This window comes from Vicugna pacos, unplaced genomic scaffold, assembly GCF_048564905.1.
Source record: "Vicugna pacos unplaced genomic scaffold, VicPac4 scaffold_13, whole genome shotgun sequence".
NCBI lineage: Eukaryota > Metazoa > Chordata > Mammalia > Artiodactyla > Camelidae > Vicugna > Vicugna pacos.
Genome location: NW_027328734.1, coordinates 1,844,365 through 1,871,296, shown reverse-complemented (window position 1 = coordinate 1,871,296; position 26,932 = coordinate 1,844,365). Strand labels below are relative to the sequence as shown.

The following is a 26,932-nucleotide window of genomic DNA, read 5'->3' as shown; positions in this document are numbered from 1 at the left end:
ACTGTTTTGCAATGGGAATGCAATACTGACAAAGACTTGATTTTGGATAACAATATGCTGTTTTCTCATAGTTGCATTAGGGGATGTGAGGATAATCCCTCAGATCGACAACAAACATGCTCACTCAAGTGCTGGGCAAAAAAATGTAAAGGTTCTGCATTTTTAGGACTTAGGAGTGCTTTCAAAATGATGACTAAGCTCATTCTAATCTAGGTGGTCCAAGGAAAGAAAGGTTATAGCAATTTGTAGCTTAAAGGGAATAAATCAGTGGTTCAGTCACTATAAATAATTCAAGGGTTGTTCAAAGACAAAATAAGATGTGTCAACAATAAGAATTAGAAGAAAAAAGAAATTTGACATAAGCTTAAATTAAAAAGGAGACACAGCCCTGTGCTGGGCTCTGGGGACTGGAGAATGTATATGCGTCTGTCCAATTCAAGGGTTCAGTTGCTTGGCCCTAGCTTTACCTAGGTATTCAATGAAGAGTTAGCAATTGGTATACTGGGAGAAATATAATCTACCTCTCCCAGATTGGAAGAAAATCTGGTGGCTGAATGAAACTCTTAATTAACAGAGATTCTGACAGATGCAGAGGAATAATTCACTGATGACTCAACTAAGAGAATCTTAGTTACTGATTAAAAATCCATCTTCACACACACACACAGTGGTAGACAGATTTGAATTATTTAGTGGGAAGAATTCAGTGGGCAGAGCTCAGAGAATAATTTTCAAACACCAGCCAACTGTTGTACTTTTCCAATAGTCTAGGTTTTCCCAGGTAGTAAACTAGAGATGGACAAACAATATTCTTCTTTAGGATTTCTAATTTTTAAAGTAAATGGTAGTTTTGAGTTGTCAGTATTGAACCTTGTTATGATGATCACAGAAAGACCCACTGTGTGATAATAGACCTGGAAACAAGCTGCTGAACCAGCCCATTTTATCCCCAGACTACTAATGTAAGCAACAAAATAGTCACCATCATAGTTGAGCTGACAAACTTAAAAGCTTAATGTTTCTGTTTTAGGAATAACCACTGCTGTCCAGACACAGATCACCTGCTGCAATTGGATTCTTTTCTTCTGTTGGTTAAGGTCATATTGGTGGGAAGTTGCTAGAGTTCACCCTGGTCCATTTGCCCATTCTCCAGATTATCAAAGTCTTCCTTCACAACTGGTGACACATTTTCAGGACTCAATGTTGCCATTCCAGTCTTATCAGCTGACACTGGCTGCATGATTGCGAGGAGAAGCCATAGGCTACATGACCTTGCCTACAGTTTTCCAGCATTTCAGGGCATTTCACATTCTGAAAATCCTTCACGTTTTATTTTAAATTAATGGGAAATAGTCAAAGTCTTCCATGAATATTTTATATTTCCTAACATCTGCAGAAATTTGGTATTCTTGCAGTTGGACAAATTTTTAATTCTACCACCCTCACCTCTTTTTAGTTCACACATTTTAGATTGCAATTTGGTTACTGAATATGACAACCCCAACGAAGGGTGTAGAACCTCTTAGATACTTCCTGTGTGAAGGTTAGAAAGGGCACAATTTATGTGGGGTGTATAATCCAACATTAAAAGTTTGCAATGACACTGTCTCTTCTGGATAAAAGTCTGATCCTAAAAAGTGAATTAATTAGAAGGCAGTATAGTTATAGGTATGGGGAAGAGAATCAGCTATTTTGGGTTTGGTGGGTGACGAAGAGACAGGAAAAAATCCAGCAAATGAGAATGGAATGCATTAGGCCTCTGGAGGCATGAATTAAGAAGAAAAAATACTTTGTCTCCTGTACCTACCTCCACTTACTGTTTTGAGTGACTAGCCCTTGGGCAAAGAAATGAGCTAGTCTGTGGTTAAGAGTAAAGACCATAATGAAATAGTTTGTAAACCATGAGAGTTTTGTTGTTTCAGGAAAGTAGATTTTGCTTAAAGTCAACATGTATTTTTCATTCACTAACTACTAAAATGCATCTTGTGGCATGTGCTGTGGTGACGGTGCTGGTATCCAAGTTAGACAAGGAAAGAGGGATAGACAGAAAACATCTGGAGGAGGTGGTTTCTGTTCTGAGACTGGGAAAATCAAAGTAGGTAAAAGGAGGACATCCTAAGTCCAAGGATGATCTGGAGCAAAAGTTGTGAGGTTGTAGCTAACATTGTTGACAAGCATTTGCCTGGATGTATTTTCCACACACAGTGAAACATAAAGATATGCCAAGGTAGTCAGATGCCAGATTTATAAAGAAATGACTAAACTATGTTGAGTTTGTTGTCTTTGGGTTGTAAAGGCATTAAGTACCACCCTGAGGATGTAAGCTTGTCTTTGGCTGAAACATAAAAACAACATTTTTTTGACTAGAAAATATAACATTGATTCTTGAGGACAGGAAAAGAAAGCAACAATTGCAATACTTTGAGAACAGCACAAAGAAGACCACAGATAAAATTACTTCTTAAATTCTACCATATGCTGAATGTGCCATCTGAGACTATATCATGTGACCTCTATGATTCCAGGGATGACATTATAGAGACCATGATCCCTGGGCTGGTTCCTGCATTTATCTTCTTTTCCAACCTATCCTAACTTAACACTTCTAATACTTTCCAGGATGAACCAGAAACCACTTAGTACTTTTCCCTCTCTCCATGTTTTAGTCCTTTTATAAATTCTTCCATTTCTCTTCTTCCTTACAAGAAATTATTTAAATTTACACCCATATTTTTCCATCAAATGATCATATCAATCAAATATCTCTTTTTTCTTTAAATGGTAACTTAGTCTCCCATTTAACTCTTTACTCTATTTTAAAAAAATATAAGGAAAACACAGGTACACATCTATGTTTATTGTTCAAATAAGAAAATTGCTGATAGTTGTCGACATTTGCCAACATCAATATTAATCTTTGTTATCCTGCATAATCTGTTAGTCCTCAAGAAAATCAGTTGTAATTAGGATGACTTTCATAAACTGAAGATGGCTGATGAGTTGGCCTTGAAATAGAGGTAGCTGATGTATCAGCTATCACTGTCACTGGCAACCATTGATTGCTCCCTGGTTGAAGTTTAGAAAACCGACCTTCATTGGCAGATATGTTGTGATATCAATTTGGAAAAGTAGAAGGCTCCACCATCAGTCCAAAATAATTGTTCTGTATGGGAGACAAGATGCTGTACTGAGAACTAGAAGTTTTAGTTGTAATGAAGTTCACAACACAGCCATTTGCATCAGTGTAGCTGCTTTGAGAGTGCCCGTGGACAGTGGTCAAATGATTTAAAATAGCACATTGATCCACAGCAATTTGTTCTGGTGGTCTAACTGATATTGATGATGGAGGAGAAAAATCACATCTGATCGGGGTAGTTGTATCACCAATTATGTGGCTAGTAGAGGGCTTTCTTATTAGAGGCATGTTTAAATTTTCAGAAAGTAAAAATGCACTTTCTCCACTAGTGTCAGGCACGAAATAAGAATTATGATTACCCACATTACCCCCTGCATTTAAGTGCTTCGTTTTGAAATCTTCAGCCAATGTAGATAACAGAGAGGCATTTATAATCCCAACTCTTATTTTCATTCTCACTAAAAGCTGGGGACAGCCTCGTTTAAGATTTGTATTATGACAGAACTGCTGCTACAACCAAAGGAGAAAGATTTTAGTAATATTTTAAACCAAAATACAAGACTAGAATAAGCCTAACCTATAAAACCTCAGATTTCACGTTTACTATGCAAAGATAATATCATCAAAATATGAATACTGCTGACTATGTTTTAAAATTCCTTATTTGGAATATACACATTTAAACAGTATTGTCATCAAATTTAAGAAGTTAGCATTTGCAGTAATGGTGAAAGCCACTTTTCAAAAGCAGCTTTAATATCTTTATTTAGATTTCTGGTAAGATTCATAGTCGTAGGAACGTTTCTCACAATCTTGAATACTTAAGGCACTGTCCTCATTTATAGAAAAAATAAATAATTTTAGCCTTTGTAATTTTATACTATTTTCAAAATATAGCTTTACATTTATATTACCATAGATTGATGTACAAAATAAAATTTTATATATACGTTACCAATTCATAACTACAATTACTGTATATCTTGCTTAAAACAGAGACTTGTTTGTCTTCTGCCATAAAGGCAGCAGGACAAGCAGATCTTTGAAAATTCTGCCGCACTTTACTAAACCCATAAATGTTAAGCAGTCTAACTAAACTTTTCATACTTCCAGTTTCAAATATTCTGAATGGGGCTTTTCTTTCCAAAACTTCCTTATTAAAGACATCTTCATCAATCACTATGGAAGTTCCACTATCATCCCAGCGGATTGATTTAAATTAGTCACTTCCAGCCATTTTCCAGAGGTTTCTTGGAAATATCACAGAACGAAAGTAATTATCTTCATCTGGTTCAGAGACACAATGTGTGCAACATGGACTTTTATACAAGGATTCTTCAGACAAAGTATGAAAATCATTTTCTTCAATCATAGACTTCAAGACAAGTCCACAGAGAATGTTTGATCACACAATAGAGATCTACCAGAGATTCCTGAACCAGGTCCATCTTTATGAGACACATCTTGAATTTATGAAGAAAAATATGCCATCTCAAATAACTTTTTCAACAGCTACTTTTCTAATCTGCATGATTTTGAGCACTGTCCCTGAAAATGCTGCTCTGCCATTCCTGCACAGATAAACTGCTAGGCCATAACAATGGTTCTCAACTTGAGTACATGTGACATCACAAAACGACTGGTCTCCTAGCAACTCAAGTGTAACATTCAGCCAGTGTTTACTTTTCATTCATCCAGTTAAAATGAAACATATAGGATGCTTATTTTTATAGTGTGATCTGCAAATATTATCCCCACAAAATCTTTTTAATAATTTAATATTGGGGTCTATGAAATAAAACCAATCTCCATTCTTTTGTACACAAATTTATACCAGATTGGTGAACAGAGTATAAATAATGCACAAAATATATAAATTAATTTTAAATTTATGGATTTTAAAGTGAAATTTGTGTAAAACTTTTACAGAAAATGTATACCTATTTCATTATAGTTTGAAATTAAGTGAAACTTAGTTTGATTTGGAAATGGAAGTAGTTATTTTTCTGTTTACTTTATAATATGTAGCTCTGTATTCAAAAAATGAGCAGAATTTTTATCTGGGTATTTGGTATGTTTAAAAATAAATGCTAAATATTTATGAAATAAAACTTGATTAAATTAGTGAATCAAATTTAAGAAATCCCAAAGGGGGTAATTTTTGTTTTAAATTGTAATTCAGTGCTATAAGCAAAACAAATGTAATTTAGTGTTCTACTTTACAATTACAAAAGAGAAAATCTTATAGTATACTTACAAAAGTTTACTTTTGCCATTCTTTCACTCAGAGGTTTTCCAGTCCCTAGAAGGAATAAATTTTCTTCTCATCTTTATAATCCATACTCTTGGGGCTTCTGTTAAGCAATCAAAAATGACGTTGATAAATACACTTATACACAAGATTCAGGGTTCAATAAACAGTGCCTCAATTAAGGGGCAAACAAACAATCAAAAACAAAGAAATAACAGTGTATGTTGTTTGGGGTGGAAAGTACCAGGTAATGAATTTTAGGAAGCAATATGTTTCTCAGTCCTGAAACAGTTGGCATTTTTAGTATAATGCGGCATTTTAAGGCAAGTGTTTTGTTCAATAATTGTTAATAATAGCTAGGTTCTGTATCAGAAAGTGTAGTAAATCCAATTCTACCAAAAGTTGCATTCTTTATTAAGACATAATTCCATTAAACATAAGTCAAATTCAAAATGAGAGATAAAATTTTTAAATAAATTAATGTTCACTCAAGCTACAATGTAAATATTTCCTTCAGTATGTATATATTCCATTCTAAGTAAATATTAGCAAGCTAAATTCATGGCGTATTATAAGTATTATAAAGTATAGTTAAGTTGGATTTAGTCCTGATTCAAAATTTTATTTAAAATATGCAAATCAATAAATATGAAACCATCTCTTAAGTAACAAAGAATTCAAAAATGACAATCTCAATGTATGTTGGACTATTATTCACAGATCTGATCTTAACTTTTTTATAAAAAATTCTTAATAAATTAGCTCTAGATAGAATATGACTAAACATAATATAAGCCGTATATGAAAAACCCATGACTAACATCAAGTTCAATGTTAACATACAAGAAGGTTTTCCTCTGGTCCAGTAATAAGAAAAAGTGCATTCTAACAAGTCCTAAATTACACTATTAAAATTCTAGCCAGAACAACTAGTCAAGAAAAAATATAAAAGCCATTCAACTTGTAAGCAAGTAGTAAAATTTTTACAGATGACATAATTATACATAGATAGAAAACTCCATAAACTCCTCCAGTGACTGTTAGAAATAATGAACAAAGTTAGTAAATTTGCAGAATACAAAATCAATATACAAATTTCCATTGCATTTTTATATAGTAACAACACATTATCAGAAAGAGAAATTAGGAAGACAATTGCGTGTAAATTTATACCAAGAAGAATAAAATAGGAATACATTTGATAAGCGAAATAAAAGATCAAAACATAGATCAATAAATTACAGGTGCAAGAAACATAAATAAACATAATAAATAAAAGAAATTCGGTGCTTACTGATTGTATACAATTTGAGGAAATACTCTAATCTCTCTTTCACTTGTTCAATCTCCCCAGCACTACTTATTGAAGAGAATCTCTTTTCTTCATTTCATACTCTTGCTTCCGTTTTCATGGGTTAATTGATCATAAGTGTGAGGGATTATATCTGGTTGCTGTATTCTCTTCTATTGTTTGGTGTCAGTTTTTGAGCCAGTATCATGTTGTTTAAATTACTAAAGGTTTGTAGGACTGTTTAACATCAGAGAACTTTATACTATAATTAATAAGCTTTTTCAAGATTATTTTGGTAACTCAGGATCTTTGTGGTTACATATAAATTTTGAAATTATTTCTTCTATTTAATGGAAAAATCTCATGGGTATTTTGACATGAATCACACTAAATGTAGATTGCTTTGTGTAGTATGGTTGTTTCAACCACATTGTTTCACATCATTAACATAAGAGATATTTTTATTTCTTTTAATCAATTTTAATTTCCTTCATCAATGTTTTCTATTTTTTAACGTATAGGTTTTCTCCTTATTTGTTAACTTCATTTGTAGGTATTCATTACGTATATATAATTATATACATTATATTTTTAAACACGTTTCCCACACAAATACAACAGGCAGAAGGCAGTGGCAAGACATATTCAACCACACAAATACAACAGGCAGAAGGCAGTGGCAAGACATATTCAAAGTCCAGAATTTAAGAAAGCTGTTATCTAAGATAATATATGAAGCAAGGCTGTCCTTTAGCATATTAGGAGAGATAAATAATCTCCACAAAAGCAAATTTTAAAAGAATTTAGCAACAGAAAAAGAAATAATAAAAGATCTACTCTAAAAATAAAGGAGCAGGATGCTATAGAAAGGAGAAATGCATAATTAGAAAGGCAATAGCTACAATGACTTACAACAGCATAAACATGTTGTTGTAAAACAGGACATCAAAATTTTTAAGGGTCACAGAGTGAAACAGGGCAATAAAGAGTATTTTCTTCTTGTTTCTGTTCTCTGTGTGATGCGTTTGAGTTTGTATTCCTTTCAGTTAATAAAAACAGATATAGTAACGGGTCAATATACATACAAAACAGGGTAACCATAAGTCAAAATCCTAGAATGAATTCACAAAGCCAGAAAAATCCAAGATAATAAAAGAAAACTTATAAAGCCACAAAAACAAAAAGAAATGAATGAAAAGGAAATACCAAATCAACTGGAAAATGAAGTTCAAAATGGAATTAAACACCAGTCTATCAATAATTATCTCAAATGTTAACGGACTTAGTGCTTCAATCTAAAGATATATATTGTCAGATGGGAAAATATAACAAGACCCTACTTTATGAAGCATAAAAGAGACCCACTTTTGAAAGAGGAACACACATCAATTCAATGTCAGAAGATGGAAAAATATATATTATGCAAATGCACATGACAAGATAGCAGGACTTGCAGTACTGACTTCACAAAAATAGACGTTACAAGACAGGCCATATAGAAAGATAAACAATTACATGATAAAGTGATAAAAGGAGCAATACAAAATGAGGGTATTATACTCATTAATATATATGCACTCAAAATAGGAGCACCTAAATACATAAAGCAAATACTAATAGATAAAAAGTGAGAAACTGATGGGAACACAATCACAGTAGGAGAATATAACTCCCCATTGCCATCACTAGATTGTCTTTCAGACAAAAAATTAATAAGGGAACAAAAATACTAAAAGTTATGATAAAATAATTGGATTTGGTTGATATTTTCAAAATACTACTTCTCCCCAAAACAGAATATACATTCTTTTCCAGTGCACATGGGATGTTCTCTAGGAAAGTTTATGTACTGAGGCATAGAAGAAGCCTTAACAAATTTAAGAAGATAAAAACTTATTTCTAGCATATTTTCTGAGTATAATACCATGAAACTAGAAATCAATCACACAAAAACAGGGAGAAAAAATGACAGCATTTAAATTAAAAAACATGGTACTAAAACAAGTGGGGGAGGTGTTGAATTAAAAAAAGAAATTGAAAAATATCTTGAGAAATATGACAGAACACTACACAAAGTCTATGGAATACAGTTAAAGCAGGCTTAAGAGGGAAGTTCATAGTGACAAAACACGCCTCAATATAGAAGAACAATTTTAAATAAATAATATAAAGTTCTTGTAAACTAATCATGAAGAAAAGAGCAAAGAAAACCAAAAGTCAGCAGAAAGTGGAAAAATAAAGATCAAGGGAGAAAGAATTGAAATAAAGATTAAAAAATAAAAAAATCAATCAAACTTTTTTTTGAAATAGTCCACAAAACTGACAAAACTCAGGACAGGCTCACCAACAAAAAAAAAGAGAGAGAACACAAATATAAGAAATGAAAATGGGGAAACTACAAAGAGTACATCAAATTTGCAAAATACCATAACGGAATACCATGAGCAACTGCATGGAAACAAACTGGATAATCTAGAAGAAATGGAGAAGTTTCTGGAAACATTCAGCCCACCATTATTGCATCAAGAAGAAATTGACCATTTGAAAAGACAGATCACCAGAAATGGAATAGAAATATTAATAAAATAAAAAATCTTTGCAAAAAAATTTTCAGATCCAAATAGATTCACTGGCCAATTTACCCAAACATACAAAAAAAATCCATACCAGTCTTCCTCAAACACTTGCAAAAGATTGATATGGAGAGATTACTCCCAAACTCACACCATAAGTCCAAAATCAACCTGATAACAAAACCAGATAGAGACACTACCTTAAAAGAAAACTATAGGCCAATATCATTGATAAACATAGATTAAAAGTCCTTAAGGAATTATTAACAAACAGAATCCAACAACATGTAAAAAAAGATCATGTACCATTATCAAGTTAGGTTCATCCCAGGAACACAAGTATGGTGTAACATATGCAAATCAATCAATCAATTGTGATACAACATATCAACAAAGAGAGGATAAAAAACCACATGATAATCTCAGTAAATGCAGAAAAAAACATTTGATAACATTTAACACCTATCTGCAAAAAAAGTTCTTATCACAGTGGGTACAGAGGGACCATATCTCAACATAATAATAGCTATTTATGACAAATATATAGCCAGCAAAAGACTCAATGGTGAATAACTGAAACCCTTCTCACAAAAACCTGAGACAAGTCAAGGTTGCCCATTCTCACAATTTCAATTCAATATAGTCTTGGAAGTCCTAGCCACAATGATCAGGCAAGAAAACTGGATTTCCTATCAAATTATGCAAAATATTTCTTTTTAGGACTTAAACAAATGATCCAAAGTTTTACATAGAGTAATAAAAAATCCATAGTTTCCAAAGCAATATTGAAGTAAAAGAAAGAGACTGGAGGAATAACCCATCAGGTCTCCATACACTATTGCAAAGCTACAATAATGAAAATGACATGATATTGATACAGAAACAGGCATATGGACCAATGGAACAGAACAGAGGGCCTAGGAATAAATCTACAGGGCTTTGTTCAATTAATCTTTGACAGAGTAGCCAGGAATATGACAGAGAAAAGACCATCTCTTCACCAACTGGTGTTGGGATAACTGAATAGCAGCATGCAGAACAATGGAGTTAGAACAATTCTTCACTCCATACACAAGAATAAAAAAAAATTGCTTGAAGACTTAAATATAAGCAAGACACAGTAAATCTCCTAGAAGAAAATATAGGCAAAACACTCTGAGATAAATCTCAGGAATCATCTCCTAGAATAGACTACCCAGGGAAGGAATGTAAGAGCAAAATTAATAAATGGGACCTAATAATACTTATAAGCTTTTGCACAGCAAAGGGAACCATAAATAAAGCAAAATGACAACCTACAGGATTAAAGAAAATATTTTGAAGTGATGCAACTGACAAAGTCTTAATTCCAAAATATAAAGACTTCATACAACCTAATAATAATAATAAAGAAAAGAAACCCAACCTGAAAATGTGCAGAAGCCCTAAACAAGCAATTCTCCAATAGAGACATTCAAATACCACACATATATATGAAAAAATAATTGCTCACTATCACTATCAGAGAAGGGCAATTCAAAACTATAATGAAGTATCACTTCACAGTTTTCACAATGGTTATCATTCAAAAGTCCACAAACAATAAATGCTGGGTAAATTGTGGAGAAAGTGAAAATTCCTGCACTGTTGGTAGGAGTGAAGTTTGGTGCAGTCATTTTGGAAACCAGGTTGGGGATTCCCCTAATGGATAAAAATAAACTTAATATACGATCCAGCAACCCCACTTCATGTATATATCAAAGGGAACCCTATTTCAAAAAGACAACTGCACCCCAATGTCCTTAGCAGTGCTGTATACAACAGCCACAACATGGAAGCAACCTAATTGTCCAACAACAGATGACAATATACAGAAGTTGTGCTGTATTTACACAGTGTAATAATATTCTGCAATAAAAAATGATAAAACAATGACATTTACAGCAAAATAGATGTCCCCAAAAAGTGTTATTCTAATTGAAGTAAACCAGAAAAGGATAGAAATATAAAACATGACATTACATATGAAGAATCTTAAAAAAAATTTGGATGGGAACACTATGTTTTCATCTACAAAACCGAGACACACTCGCAGATCTACTAAACAATTTTATGATTACTGCGGAAAGGGGTTGCGAGAGGATATATTTGGAAGCTGTAGATGTATATATATTATCCAGTATATATAAAAAAAGATGTTTTCAAAATTTCTTTTGTATGACACAGGGCATTATGTTTAATATCGTGAAGTAACGTTTAAAAGGCACAGAAATATATGCATGTATGGGGCAATATGCTACACACAACAGATTGACACATATTAAATGGCATATTTCAATGATAAATAAATGAATATATATGTAAATGTATAAATAAATAAATAATATTTAATAATAAAAGTAATACAAAGATTCACACTACTTAATTTACACCTCAAGAATCTAGGAGAAAACAGAAAGAAAAAAGAAGAAAATTGAATCAATGAGAGTAAGGCAAATAAAAAGAGAAACAATTGAAAAGATAAAAAAATACGAAAGTCTGTTTCTTTTAAACATAAACTGGACAAAAGTTTAGGTGGGTTAAGAAAATAATAACTCAAATAAAATTAGAAATAATGGAGAAGATATTACCACTGATGTGGAGATGCATAGCATCATAAGAAATTACCAGTAGCCAACGATTTGAATGACCTAGAACAAAGACAAATTCCCAGAAACATGTGTCTTCCAATAATGAATCAAGAAGAAATTAGAAAGTTAAATAGAGCCAAAGGGTGCATGAGTAAATCAGTAATCCAAACATCACAAACCAGAAAAATTTACAAGATGACTTTACTGGTGAATTCTGTCATATATTTGAAGACAATTTTTCACCAATTCTTGCAAAATTCTTCCAAGAATTTGAAGGGGGTGAAAGACTCCAAACTTGTTTTATGATGCCAGTAGTATTTGCACAACAAAGCTTGAAAGGACGTTAGATGCAAAATATGGAATATTATCTCTGATGAACATATGTGCCAAAATTCTCAAAAAAAAAGAAGGAAAATGAATTCAACAACACATTTAATATATCATACACATACATGTGTAAAGGGATTTATCCCTGGGTTTAAGGATACTTCAAAATAATCAGATCAATAACGGTGACATACCACACTAATAGAATGAGAAATAAAACTCACATAATCATTTCACTAGGTGCAAAAAGACCATTGTAAATAATGCAACATCCTTTTAAGGTACTCCCAAAAAACTAAATTAACCCTGTCCATGGAACGATATCATATACACACAAACACTGTGTGGAGAGAAGTGGAGCAGTTCTCTTTTTATTGATTTTTAGAGAATGGTTTATATAGGACATGCACAATGCCTCACATATCATCTCAGTTTTAGCAATGTTAATAATCTTAAGCTATTTATGTCCCCATGCTCCTGCAGTAAGCACAGGATGTTAAATGATCAAGGATTGTTTTAAAGTTCATCACGGAAATTCATTAAGTAGGCCATCTCTTATCCAGCCGGCTGTGCATGTCTTAGGTTGTCCTCCTCTGAGGATCTTACCCAGCATAGGCTATCCAGTCATCCATACTGGACACATTGAGTAGGCCATTTGTTACCCGGCCTGGATATGTGACATTCCTCACAGCTTGTTTATCAGTTCAGCCCATGGGCTTATTCTCTACAGCCTTCAGACAGGGGCCTACAAACCCAAAATCCCTTGACAGAAAAATGGCTGAAGAAAATTTGATGAATATATGCAATGGTATCAAAACTTTGCATTACTATCAACAGTGTCCACAGTGTTACTTTTTCTCCACAATCTCACAAACATCAATTTCTTTTCTTTTTGATGAGAGCCTTCTGAAAATTGTGAGTTGTTGCCTCATTTTTGGTTTATGACTTTTCTAATAATTTATAACTCTGAACATATTTTCTTGTGTCATTTTGCCGATTGTATACTTTCTACAAATAATTGATTCAGATCTATCTGTTCAGTTACTACGGACTTTTTTTTAATTGGATTGTTTGGTCTTTTTTGTTGTTGTTATGGGGTAAGAGTTTGCCAAATACTTGGATATTAACACTAGATTGGAAAATATCACTTGCAAATATATTCTCCCAATGTGTTGGTTGACTTTTCATTTTATTGATCATTTCTTCTGCAGTGTAAATCTGTTTAGAGTGATACAATCATATTTTGTAAGTTTTGCTTCTGCTTCCCTTGCCAGAGGAGACATATGTAGAATCAATTTACGTCCAATGTCAGAGTGTACTTCTTATATTTTACCCTAGGATTCTTCATTTTCAGGTTTTATGCTTTATATACCCAGCAGTGGGATTGATTTATCATATGATATGTCTATTTTAATTATTTAAAGGAACTTCCATACTGTTTCCAAAGTGCTTGCACCAATTTCCATTCCCACCAACAGCATTGGAGAATACCACTTTCTCCACAACTTCACCAGTCTTTAGTATTTATAGACATTTTGGTGAAAGCCCTTCTCACTAGTGTGAGGTAAAACATTATTGTATTTTTATCTTTCATTTGTATAATGATTAGCTATGTGGGCATGTTTTTATGTTTCTGATTGTTATCTGTGTGTCTTCTTTAGAGAATTCTGCTCATTTTCTGTCTAAGTTGTTTGTAGATTTTTGAAGTGGAGTTGTATGGACGATTTGTGTATTTTAGAAATTAGCCTCTTGTTGATTTCATTGTTTCTTAATGTTTTCTCCCATTTGGAAGTTCATCTTTTAATTTTGTTTTTTGCTGTGTAGAAGGTTTTAAATTTAATTAGGACCTATTGGTTTATTTTGCTTTTATTGTTTTCAGCTTGGGAGATTGACATAGGAAACTTTTAAAATTTCGGTACAATTTATGTCTTGTTTTGCCTATGTTAGATTCCAGGAGTTTTATTGTGTCATGTATTAGATTCAGATATTTAAAACATTTTGATTTTATTTTTGTACAGTGTGAGGGGAACTACATTGATTTACATGTAGCTGTCTAGCTTTCTCAACATCACTTGCTGAAGACTGTCTTTTAGGCATTGTATATTTTTTTTTCCTTTGGCATAATTTAGTTGACCATAGGTGTGATGTTTTATTTCGCCTCTCTGTTCTGTTCCAGTGATATAGATGTTTGTTCATTTTCCAGTATTGTGCTGTTTTGATTACTGTTTTTGTAATATAGTCTGATATCTGGGAGGGTTATGGGTTATGACTCCAACTTTGTTCTTTATCCTCATTGTTCCTTTTGCATTTCTGGTACTTTTACATTTCCATACAAATCTTAGGACTGTTTTAATTTCTGTGGAAAATACCATGTACTTTGATCTGAATCACTTTATATCTGTAGACACCTTTTGTAGTATGTATATTTTAACAATACTAATTCCTCTAAACTAAGACCTTGGTATTTCCATTTCTTTGCATCATCTTCAAATTTCTTTATCAGTTTCCTATAGATTTTATTATCTTGGTTTATTCAATCCTATTCATAGTTTTTTGATTTCTGATCTGATCTTATGTATTTTTTAAAATTATGGAATATTTCATTGTTAGTGTAAAAATGTGACAGTTTTGTATACTAATCATGAATCATACTACTTTGCTAAATGTCTTTAATTGTTTTATTTGTTTTGGTGTGGAGTATATTTAGGTTTCTCTATATATATTATCATGTCATCTAAATTAATAACACTTTTAATTCATTCAATCCAACTTGAATAATTTTTTTCTTGTCCGATTTATGTTGCTAGGATTTCCCATACTGTGTTTCATAGAAATGGTGAGAGAGGGCATTCTTTTCTTATTCCATAATTTGGCTTTCAGTTTTTCACTTTTGCATATTATGTTGTCTGTGTGTCTGTTATTATTGACTTTAGTTATGTTTAGATATATTTCCTGAATCCTAATTTAGTAAGAGGTTTCTGTTGTTGTTGTTTCTGTTGTTTGTTTGTTGTTGCTGATGTTGCTGCTTTTTTAATGAATAAAATTTGAAGTTTTTTAAATGATTTTTATGGATTTATTGGGATGACCACGTCATTTTCCCTTTTTCTTTTGTTAATGTGGTGTATCAAACTGATTGATTTCATGTATGTTCTACCACTCTTATGACCCTGCAATGAATTAAAGTTGATCATGGTGTATAAATCATTTTAGGTATTGCTGGATTTAGTTTGCTGATAATATTTTTTAGAATTTTTGCATCTATATCAATCAAAGATATTAGCTTGAATTTCTGTTTGCCTGTACTTTGTTTGTTGGCTTTGCTATCAGGGTGATGATACCTTCACAGAATTAATTTGAGAGTTTCCCACATCTTCACTCTTTTTCAATAGTTTGAAGAGTATAAGTTCTGCTATGTATTTTTGTACAGTTTTCCACTGGAGCTGTTAAATCTGCACTAACTTTTAATGATTTTTTAAATGCAGATTCTTTCTTTCTTCTAACAAACAGTTTGTTCAAATTATATGTTTCTCTTTATCCCTGTCTCTTTCTATACATTTGTCTATTTCTTCTAAGTTTCCAGTTTATTGGCATGTAAGTGTTGACAAAATGATCCCTTTTTTGTATATCTGAGGGAACAATTGTTATTTCTCCACATTTATTTCTGACTTTATTTCTTTGGAGCATCTCTCTTTTCTTCATGATGCACCTGGCTAGAGGTTTTTTGATTTTGCTTATCTTAAAAAGACCACAAAACAAAATCTTTGGTTTTACTACTCTTTTGCATAGTTGTTTTACTTTCTAATTTATATTTGCACCTGTAATATTTAGGGTCATGTTTTTTTCTTTTTTAACTTTTTTTATTGATTTTTAATCATTTTACAAAGTTGTCTCAAATTCCATTGTAGAGCACAATTTATTAGTTACAATGAACATATATACATTTGTTATCATATTTATTCCCCTGTGAGATGCCGTAAGACCTTTTATATATTTCCCTGTGCTATACAGTACAATCCTGTTTATCTATTTTACAATTTTGATCTCCCAGCCTATCTATTCCCACACACCACCCACTTGGCAACCAAAACTTTGTATTCTCTTCTTGCTAGTCTATTTCTGTTTTGTATTTATGCCTTTTTTGCTTGGTTTGATTTTGTTTTTAGATTCCACACATGAGCCTTCTCATATGGTATTTTTCTTTCTCTTTCTGCCTTATTTCAAGTAGACTGATTTTCTCCAGCAGCATACATGTTGCTGAAAATGGCATTATGTTGTCAGTTTATAAGACTGACTACTTTTTCATTGTATAAATATACCACCTCTTCTTTCTCTAGTCAACTGTCGATGGACATTAAGGCTGTTTCCATGTTTTGGCTATTGTAAATAGTGCTGGCTATGAACATTGGTGTGCAGGAGTCATCCTGAAGTAGGGTTGCTTCTGGATTTATGCCCAGGAGTGGGATTCTTGGGTTACATGGTAAGTCTATTCCTATGCTTTTGAGGAATCTCCATCCTGTTTTCCACAGTGGCCGCACCAAACTGCATTGCCACCAGCAATGAAGGATGGTTCCCTTTACTTAACAGCCTCTCCAGCATTTATCATTTGTTGATTTTTGAATAATGGCCATTCTGACAGGTGTGAGGTGATACCTCATTGCAGTTTTGATTTGCATTTCTCTGATAATAAGTGATATTGAGCATTTTCTGATGTGCCTTTTGATCATTTGTATGTCTTCCTTGGAGAATTGATTGTTTAGGTCTTCTGCCCAATTTTGGACTGGGTTGTTTATTTTATTTTATTCAGTTGGATGTGCTGCTTATATACTCTGGAGATCAAGTCTTTGACGGTTTCATATGCAAATTTTTTCCCATTCCTTAGGTTGTCTTTTTGTTTTACTTCCGGTTTCTTTATTGTGCAGAAGCTTGTAAGTTCCATTAGGTCTCATTTGTTTAGTATTGCTTTTATTTTTTCTACGAGAAAATTTTCGAGACTTCTGTCAGATAACGTTTTGCCTATAGTTTCCTCTTGGTGGTTTATTGTATCTTGACTTAAGTTTAATTCTTTGATCCATTCTGAGTTCATTTTTTTGTATGGTGTTCTAGCTTCATTGAATTACATGCTGCTGTCCAGTTTTCCAAACACCAGTTGCTGAAGAGACTACCTCTATTCCATTGTAATTTCTTGCCTCCTTTGTCTAAGATTAATTGACCAAACGTTTTTGTGCTCATTTCTGGGCTCTATATTCTGTGCCATTGGCCTATATGTATGTTTATCTACGAATACATTGCTGTCATGATGACTGTAGCTCTATAGTATTATCTGAATCGTTAGTGTTAAGAAATGCCACTGATATTTGAACCTTAATCTTGTAAACTACTAGCTTGCTGAATTCCTTGATCAGCTGTAGTAAATTCATTCTGGATCTTGTAGGGTTTCCTATAAATAGTAACATATTATCTGCATATAATTAGACTTTTATCTCTTCGTTTCCAATTTGCATCCCTTTTACTTGTCTCTCTTGTTTGATTGCTGTGGCTAGGACTTCCAAGACTATCTTGAGTAGGAGTCGTGATAGTATGAATCCTTTTACTGTCCCAGATTTTAGTAGGAAGAATTTGACTTTCTCACTTTTGAGTAATATGCTGGATGTAGGTTAGTTATCTGTAGCTTTCATGATGCTGAGATATATTCCCTCTATGCCCACTTTGGTGAGAGTTTTTATCATAAATGTGTGTTGAAATTTATCAAATGCTTTTCCTGCATCTACTGAGATGATCATGTGGTTTTGGTTCTTTCTCTTGTTGATGTGCTGTATTACATTGATTTGCATATGTTGAACCACCCTGTGTCCCTGGCATGATCCACAATTGGTCATGATATATAATCATTTTTCTGTGTTGTTGGATTCTATTTGCTACTATTTTGGTGAGGATTTTGGCGTCTGTGTTCATCAGTGATATTGGCCTATAATCCTCTTTTTGGTAGTGTCTTTGCCTGGTTGTGGTATCAGGGTGATTGTGGCTTCATAAAATGTCTTTGGGAGTATTCCTTCCTTTTCAATCTTCTGGAAGAATTTCAGAAGGACTGGTATGAGTTCTTCTTTGTGTGTTTGGTTGAATTCCGCTGTGAATCTATCTGGTCCTGGACTGTTATTTGTGGGGTGGTTTTATATTGCTATTTTGATTTCATTTCTATTGCTCTCTTTGTTCAAGGGGTCAGATTTATCTTGATTCAGTCTTGGTGGACAGTATGTTTCCAGAAACTTGTCCATCTCTTCTGGGTTATACAGTTTGATTCCACATACTCTTCATAATATTCTCATATGATATTCTGTATTTCTATTTTTTTGTTGTAATTTCTCCATTCTCCTTTCTTATTTTGCTAATTTGTGCTCTCTCTATTTTCTTCTTTTTGAGTTTGGCCAGAGGTTTGTCTATTTTACTTACTTTTTGGAAAAACCAGCTTTTGGATAGGTTGACATTTTTCTATGGACTTTTTGATTTCTATTTTATTTATTTCCTCCTCAATATTGATGATTTCCTTCCTTCTGCTGCCTTTTGGGTTTTCTTGGTCTTGTTTTTCTAGTTCATTCTGCTGGTGGTTTAAATTGTTTATTTGTGGTTGTTCTTTTTTGAGGAACGCTGTATCACTATAAACTCCCCTATCAGCACTTCTTTTTCTGTGTCCCATAAATTTTGTGTGGTTTTGCTTTCATTTTCTTTTGTCTGAAGTTACTTTTTCATTTCAGCTTTGATATCTTCATTGACCCATTGGTTTTTTAATAACATATTGTTTAATCCCCATATTTTCTTTCTTCACCTTTGTTTCTCTGGTGTTGATTTCTAGCTTCATGGCATTGTGTTCAGTAAAGATGCTTGAAGTAATTTCTAACTTCTTAAAACTGCTGAGGTTTCCTTTGTGCCCAAGTACATCATGAATCCTGGAAAATGTTCCACGTGCAATAGAAAGAATATACATCCTATTTTCGGGGGTTGCAATGCTTTGATAGTATCCTCCAAGTGTAATATTTCTATTGTATTATTTAATTTTTCTGTTGCCTAATTTATTTTCTGTCTTGATGATCTGTCCAGTGATGTTAATGCACTGTTGTAATCTACATATATGAATCCCCCTTTATATCTGTTAGTAATTATTTTGTGTACTTAGGTGCTCCTGTATTTGGTACATATGTATTAATGAGTGTGGTATCCTCATCTTGTATCACTCCTTCAATCATTATAAAGTGTCCTTCTTTATCTTTCTTTATGGCCTTTGTTTTAAAGACTATTTTGTCTGAAATCAGTAATCCAACACCTGTTTTTTGGCTTTTCCAATTGTATGGAATACCCTTTTCCAATTGTATGGAATACCCTTTTCCATCCTTTCACTCTCAAACTATATGTGTCCTTCTCTCTGAAGTGGGTCTATTCTATGCAGCATATTGATGGTTCTTGATTTATTGTCCAGCCTGCCATACTATGAGTTTCGACTGGAGCATTTATTCCATTAACATTTACAATTATTGATGATAGGCTTGTGTTTAATGCCAATTTGACCTTATGTTCGCAGTTGATTTGGTATTTCGTCTTTGTTCCTTTCATCTTCCTTTTATGGTTTGGTCATTTTCCTTTGTATTATCATGAATTTTATTTAGTTATAGTGACTCCCTGATAAGTTTTTGTCTTCTTGTTACCCCTTTTTATAAGTCCATTAGACCACTACTATAACTGCTTTTATTAAACAGATAGTAAGATGATATCAAAGCCATCCTACCGAGAACAAAAAATTTTAAAAGAAAGACAAAATAATTCTCTATTTTCCTGCCTCCTTCTTCCACTCTCAATGATTTGTATGTCTTGTTTTAAAATTTTGGGTTTATTTTATTTGTAATTCATGAATTATCACCTTTCCAGCAGTGAGTTCCACATGTCTGTATCATCCTGATGCTTTTATTTTTACAGTAGACATTTCAATAATACTTTTAGCATGGGTCTAGTGTTGCTAAACTCTTGAAACTTTTTCTTGTCTGTGAAATCCTTTATTTCTACATCTACCAAAAAGGATAGCATTGCTGGTCAAAGTATCCTACAGTATATATTTTTTTTCATTCAGGACTTTGAATATATCTTGCCACTCCCTTCTGGCCTGTAGTATTTGTGTAGAGAAATCAGGTGTTAGCCTTATGGGGATTCCCTTGTAACTCACACTTTACTCTTCTCTTGCTGTCTTTAGGATCATTTCTTTATCCTTGTCTCTGGCCATCTTAATTACATGTCTTGGTGTGGGTTTATTTGTTTTCTTCCTGTTTGGGACACTCTGATCTTCCTGTACTGGGATATCTGATTCCTTCTTTAAGTTTCGGAAGTTCTCAGTCATGATTTCTACATAAACCTTTGCAATCCTCTTTGATATTTCTTCCCCTTCCGGGGCTTCTATCATGCCAAGTTTGGCATGATTTCTATCATCCCATATGTCCCTTATGCTTGTTTAATTTGTTTCTCATTGTTTCTCTTGTAGCTCTTCTGATTGTGTGCTTTCTTTTTTCCTGTTTATAAGTTACTAATTCATTCCTCTTCTTTAACAAGTCAGCTTTACTACACCTAAAAATCATTACTCATCTCAGTCAATGGGTTTATGTATTCTGCTCGGCTCTTCTTTAAAGCTTGCATTTCATTTTTGACATATTTTGTATCTTTAAATCTAATTCTTGTATTTACTTCAGTACTTTGATCACTCCGTTTTTGAAATCTTGATCTAGTTTATATCGATATCTATTTCACTGATCATACTTTCAGGGGATTTCTCTTGTTCTTTTAATTGGGAATGTTTTCTCTGCTTCTTCAAATTTCTACTACATCTCTTGCACTGTGATTTATGGAGTATCAGTTTTCTACTGTGGTCTTGAAGGAGTTTATCTACCTAATGCTTATGTAGTTATAGAACTTAGAAAAGAGAAAAAAGAGAGAGAGGTAAAGAATTTTAAAGAAGGGAGAAATATGGTTTGAAGACATTGTATAATTAATAATACAGAAGGAATTTGAAACAGAGTTTTGAAAAGTAATAATAATAAAAATATTTTAAAAAATTTTAAAGGGATTAAAATGAGGTATATATAATTCAATAAGAAGTAAAAATTAAGAGGGTAATAGAAAATGTAACAGGTAAAAACAAATTAATACAAGGGGTGGTCAGTGTCCTCGTGGTGACTGTGTATATTTAATGTGAAGTCTTTCTTTATTCATCCTGATTTAGAAGCTCATCTTGTTGTTTCCAGAGGCCCACCACTGTGCTGTTCCTTCATCTGTGCTGTTCCCAGGGCATGTTGGCAAGCAGATCGCTTCTACATTCAACACTGGGTTTGATGAAGCTTTTTTACTCTGGGCTGGCTTGTCAATGCCCTGCCTGATGTTGCAATCAGATGTTGCAAACCGACCAGGCAGGATTTGGCATCACGCCCTTTCCCAGCACCATGGTCAGTGGCTGTATTCCAGCCCAAAATTTGAGAGGCCATCTGCCCCCTCAGGTTGCCAATCACTCTGCTGGTCTGTGACACAGTATGCACTGCCTCAGATTTGCACACCGGAAGTGGGCTCAGGGAAGACTGAGGAACTGCCCTGTCCCTATTCTGGGCCAAAATCCAGCTCCTTGTTTGTCTTGTCAGTCAAGTTCTCTGAGGAACCATACCGTAAGATCCCATCTGCCTCAAGATGTAGACAAGTCTCACTCTGGCCCTTAAGGCTGCTATGTCCATAGGTGAAGATGCAGGTTTAGCGCCCACTGCTGCCTGGGTGTAAATCTCCATAGGGTATGGTGACTGTGTCTGAGCCCAAGCTCTCTTCACCTAGAAACTTTTGTGGATTTTCAGAGATGGAGAATGCACCCTTTCACCCACAGGGCACAACTGCACTGTTGTTTTATGTAGGTCCCAAGTTGTTCTGCCCTGTGTACCCACAGCCATGACACAAAGCCAACTCCATTCCCCCAGGCCGCCACAGTGCAGCCATTCCCATTTAACACCCAGCTTGGGCAGCATGGCCCTGCCCCCAGCTTCTGGGTTGCATCTTTGGCTGAGTGTCACAGGGATCCTCTGTGCCTGTTTAACTTAGTTCTTTCAGTCAACTTATACTATGTACATTTCCAAGACTTGGAGGCTCCCCCACTGTCCTGCTGATCTCTCAGTTGGAGAGTGGAGACACAGTGAATGAGCACCAGTCCTTCATTCCCTCTCCCCCCCGTGGGACCTGTCCCACTCTGTTTAGTCTTTTTTCTTTCTTTCTTTATTTTATCCTACTAGATTTTTCACATCTTTATCTATTGAAGAGGACAATGTTCTGTCAGAATTCTGCAGGATCTCTGGTTAGCTGAGTGGGTCTGTTGATGTGAGTGTTGGTGCATTTGTGGGAAAGGGTGAGCTACGAGCATCTTTCTACTCCACCATCTTTGCCTCCCCCCAAAGAAGTCTCACTTTATTGTGGAAGATAATCATAGACTGGAAATAAATGGAAAACAGATTCCATGGAAATGACAATAAAGTGTAGATTGCAATGCTCAACTCATACAAAATACGTTTTAAATTAAGGGCCAAAATGAAACAAATATGAGCTTATATAAAGAAAAAGAGATCAATAAAAAATAGGGTATTACACTCATTCAATTATATATGGACCCAACACCGTGGATCCTAAGTATAAAATGAAATTTTAGTAGACATGTAAGAATTAATTCATTATAAAACAGTAATAGTAGATGAGTTTAAAACCTCACTATTTTGATAAGCAGATCATTCAGAAAGAATATCTGTAAGGAAACAGAGGTCTTAAGAGCATATTAGATCATTTGAACCTAAGTGAACTATTGGGCACTTCATCAGAAAAGCAGAACACATAAACTTTTCAAGTGTGCACAGTATGTTATCTAAGGAGTTAACCACATAATTTGTCATGAAATGAGCCTCAGGAACTTTAAACAAATATAGATTACAGCAAGTATTTTTCCATACACAAAAGTAAGAAACTGTGCATCAACTCTAGAAAGAAGAATAAGAAAAGCACAAACGTGAGGTCAAACCTCATCCTTTAAAAAAATAATATAAAACAAGGTCGATGATGAAATCAAAGAGGTAATAAAATCATACCTGGAGAGAAAATACAATGAAAACACAGCTTCATAAAATGTATGTGATGCATCCAAGACAAATCTAAGAGCGAAGTTGAGAGCAAATCTGGACTTCTGCAAGGAGCAGGAAAAACCTCATAGAAAGGACAAAGCATACCACCTAAAATAACAAGAAATAAGAACAAACACTACCCAAAGGCAGTAGAATGAGAAATCTTTAATCATTATGTTGAAAATAAATAAAATAATAGTTGAAAAATAAATTAAAAATTATAAAATCAACTGCCTTAATTTTTTTAAAAAATATTAACAAACAGGTAAGCATTTAGCCAGGCTTATCAAGAAATACAGAGACTGGACCCAAACAAAATAAGAAATGAAAGAGTACAAATAATATCTGATGTTACAGAAATACAAAAAGAGATTACGAAAGCACTATGAGCTGTTACGTGACAACAAACTGGACCTCGTAAAAGAAATGGACAAATTTCTAGGAACGTACTGCCCACCAACACTGAATAAAGAGAAAACTGAGAACATGAAAAGAGCAATCAATTTAAGTTACATAAAATGTACAATTTTAAAAACACCCCTTGAACAAATTGTCTGGATGTCTTCACTAATACCACTTTCCCCCCCAACTATTTTAAAAAATGAAGGAGGAAGGAAAATTCCCTAAGTTATTCTATGAGGCCACCATTACCCTAATAGCAAAACCAGTCAAAGACAATACCAAAAAATAAAATGAAAATGAAAATCAAATATCTTTGATGAATGATGATATACATTCAAAAATCCTCAAAAAGTATCAACAGATGTATCCAGCAATACTTAGAAAGTATTATACATGATGATCAGTTGGATTCCTTCCAGAGTCACAAGGATGGTTCAACATACACAAGTCAGTCAGCATGACACATATCTCATAAACGAAGGACAAAATTAACAAGACAATGTCAATACACAAAGTAAAAGCATTTGACAAAATTCAACATACATTCATCATTAGAATTCTCATGAAAGTGAGTACAATGGGAACATCTCTCAACATAATAAAAACCATTTGTAACAATTTATAATACTCAGGGGAAAGGGTGAAAGCCTTCTAGGTAAATTCGTGAATAAGTCAAGGATTCCTACTCCCACCAATTCTGTTCAATAATAACAGAAGAAAGGAAAAGGAAAAGAGAAGAAAAAGAAACACAAAATTGATAGAGGCAAAATTGTCACCAGTACTGATGGCATAACAATCCACATAGAGAGTCATAAAGGCACCACACTGACTATTATGAACAATAAATAATTTAATCAAGGGAGCAGGGTACAAGATTAATGTAAAGAAATCTCTTGCATTTGTCCACATTAATCATGAAATACCATAAAATGGACATTGAAAGCAATAATATTTAAAACCCCATACCCCCGAATATATTGGAATAAATATAACCACATATGTGAAAGATCAAAACACTGAAAATTATAAAACATTGGCAAAGAAATTAAAAAGGATTCAAAGAAATGGAAAGATGTCTTGTGCTCTTGGATTGAAAGAGTTCATAATGTTAACATGTCCGTACTACACAAGAAACCTCTGGATTTACTACAATACCTGTTACGAAGCTGTAGTATTTTCCAATGAACCAGAAAATAAATAACTCTAAGTTTTACATGAAACCATTAAAAATTGACAAAATGATCTTGAGAAAAAACAACAAATCTGGAGGCATAACACTCCCAGAAACCTTACTTTACTACAAACCTACAGCAGTAAAAACAGTATGGCATTTCCACAGAAATATAATCAATAAAGCAGATAAAGAGCCTAGAAATAATTCCACACACCTATGAGCAATGAATCTATGATAAAAGAAGCAAGAGTACACAATGGAAAAAAGACAGTCACGTCAATGGATGGTGTTGGGAAAGCTGGACATCTACATGTAAAACAGTGAAATGAGAGCATTTCCAGACATCATATACAAAAATAAACTCCAAGTGTATTTAGGACATAAATGTAAGACCTGATAGTATAAAACGGCTGGAAGGGAATATAGGAGAAACCCTATTGGATATATATCTTAGGAATATTTTCTTATATCAGTCTCCTAAGGCAAAAGAAACAAAAGCAAAAATAAGCAAGTGAGACCTAAATGAACTTGAAAATTTCTGCACAGCTTAGGACACAATCAATGAAATGAAAAGACTGCCTGTGTAATTGGAGAACATATTTGCAAACAATGCAAGTGACCATGGGTTAATAGACGTAGGTTAATAGATGTAACATGGATTTAGGTTACACAACTCAGGGTGAAAAAAACCCAATGAAAAACAAGAGCAGAGTACCTAAGTTAATATTTTTCCAAATAAAACTTACAGATGAGTAAAAGGCAAGTTATAAAATTGCTCAACATTGCTAATTGTTAGATAATTGCAAATCAAAACCACAATGAGGTATTACTTCACACTGGTCAAATGGCTATTATCAAAAAGTCTACAAATAGTAAGAATTGGAGACAATGTGTAGGTAAGAAATGTCTTATATACTCTTGGTAGGAATGTAAATTGGTAAAACTTCTTTGGAAAACAGTATTCAGATTTGTTTAAATACTAAAAATTAACTACCATTTCACCCAGTAATAACTCTCCAAGGAATAATCTGGGGAAAAATCCCTAAATTGAGAAGAACCAATGTTCACAACAGCACTGTTTATAATATACAAGACAGGGAAGCAATCCAAGAGTCCACAGTAGACTATGGACTTAAGAAGATATGATGTCTCTATAAATATGCAATGGAATAATACTCAGCCATGAAAAAGTTTAACACATTGCTATTTCAGCATCCTGAATGGACCTAGTAAATAATGTGCTTAGTGAAGTAACTTAGACAAAGACAAAATTATATAATATAATTTATATGTGGAATCTAAAGAATAACAAATATCTGTGTACATGTATCTATAGCTATCTATTGATAGATGACAGAAAAATAGAAGGATAATATATGATAGAGAGATACAGAGATAGATAGATAGATAGATGATAGATAGATAGAGACATGTTGGAGAGGTAAAGAGATTAGATAGACAAGACTTAAGCAGACTCAAAGATAAGGGAAAAATTTATGTTTACAAAAGTGGAAGGGAAAGAGATTTTTATGGTAGAATATTTACAGAAAGAAAGTAGTATACATAAAGGAGAGATCAACAAGGATAATCTGTATAGATCACGGAATTATACACAATAGCTTAAAATAATTGTATGTTAAAATTATTGTTACAATTCATAATGCAATATAATTTACAAAGTGATTAGAATAACTATGCTGTACATCTGAAACTACACGGTATAGTACATCTACTGTACTTCAATTAAAAATAAAACATGTCGTTTGTAATTTAGTCCTTTTTCCGCTGATAGAAGCTTCCTTTAATACTGTTTTATTTTTACTCTTTACCTTTTATGATTACTGTTTCAAATTATTTCTTTTACTATTGTGAACATATTACCAATTTGAATTACCTATATTTATTGTCCCTGATTTCCAATTTTTCTCTCTTTAATCCACCTGGTGTAGTAGCATTTAAAAACATACCCAAAGATACAGATGCAAATTTCTCGTGGTCTCT

General features: G+C 33.4%; 1 protein-coding gene across 1 annotated transcript; it reads right to left on the bottom strand.

Annotated features, from left to right (window-relative positions):
- Nucleotides 1–2,881: 2,881 nt before the first annotated feature.
- On the bottom strand, nt 2,882–21,990 carry LOC140692591 (heat shock transcription factor, Y-linked-like). The gene is made up of 2 exons (XM_072956990.1): nt 21,913–21,990; nt 2,882–3,646 (listed from the first exon to the last, which is right to left on the bottom strand). The coding sequence occupies exons 1-2, from the start codon at nt 21,988–21,990 to the stop codon at nt 3,116–3,118; spliced, it is 609 nt and encodes a 202-aa protein (XP_072813091.1). The 3' UTR covers nt 2,882–3,115.
- Between the last annotated feature and the right edge of the window lie 4,942 nt (nt 21,991–26,932).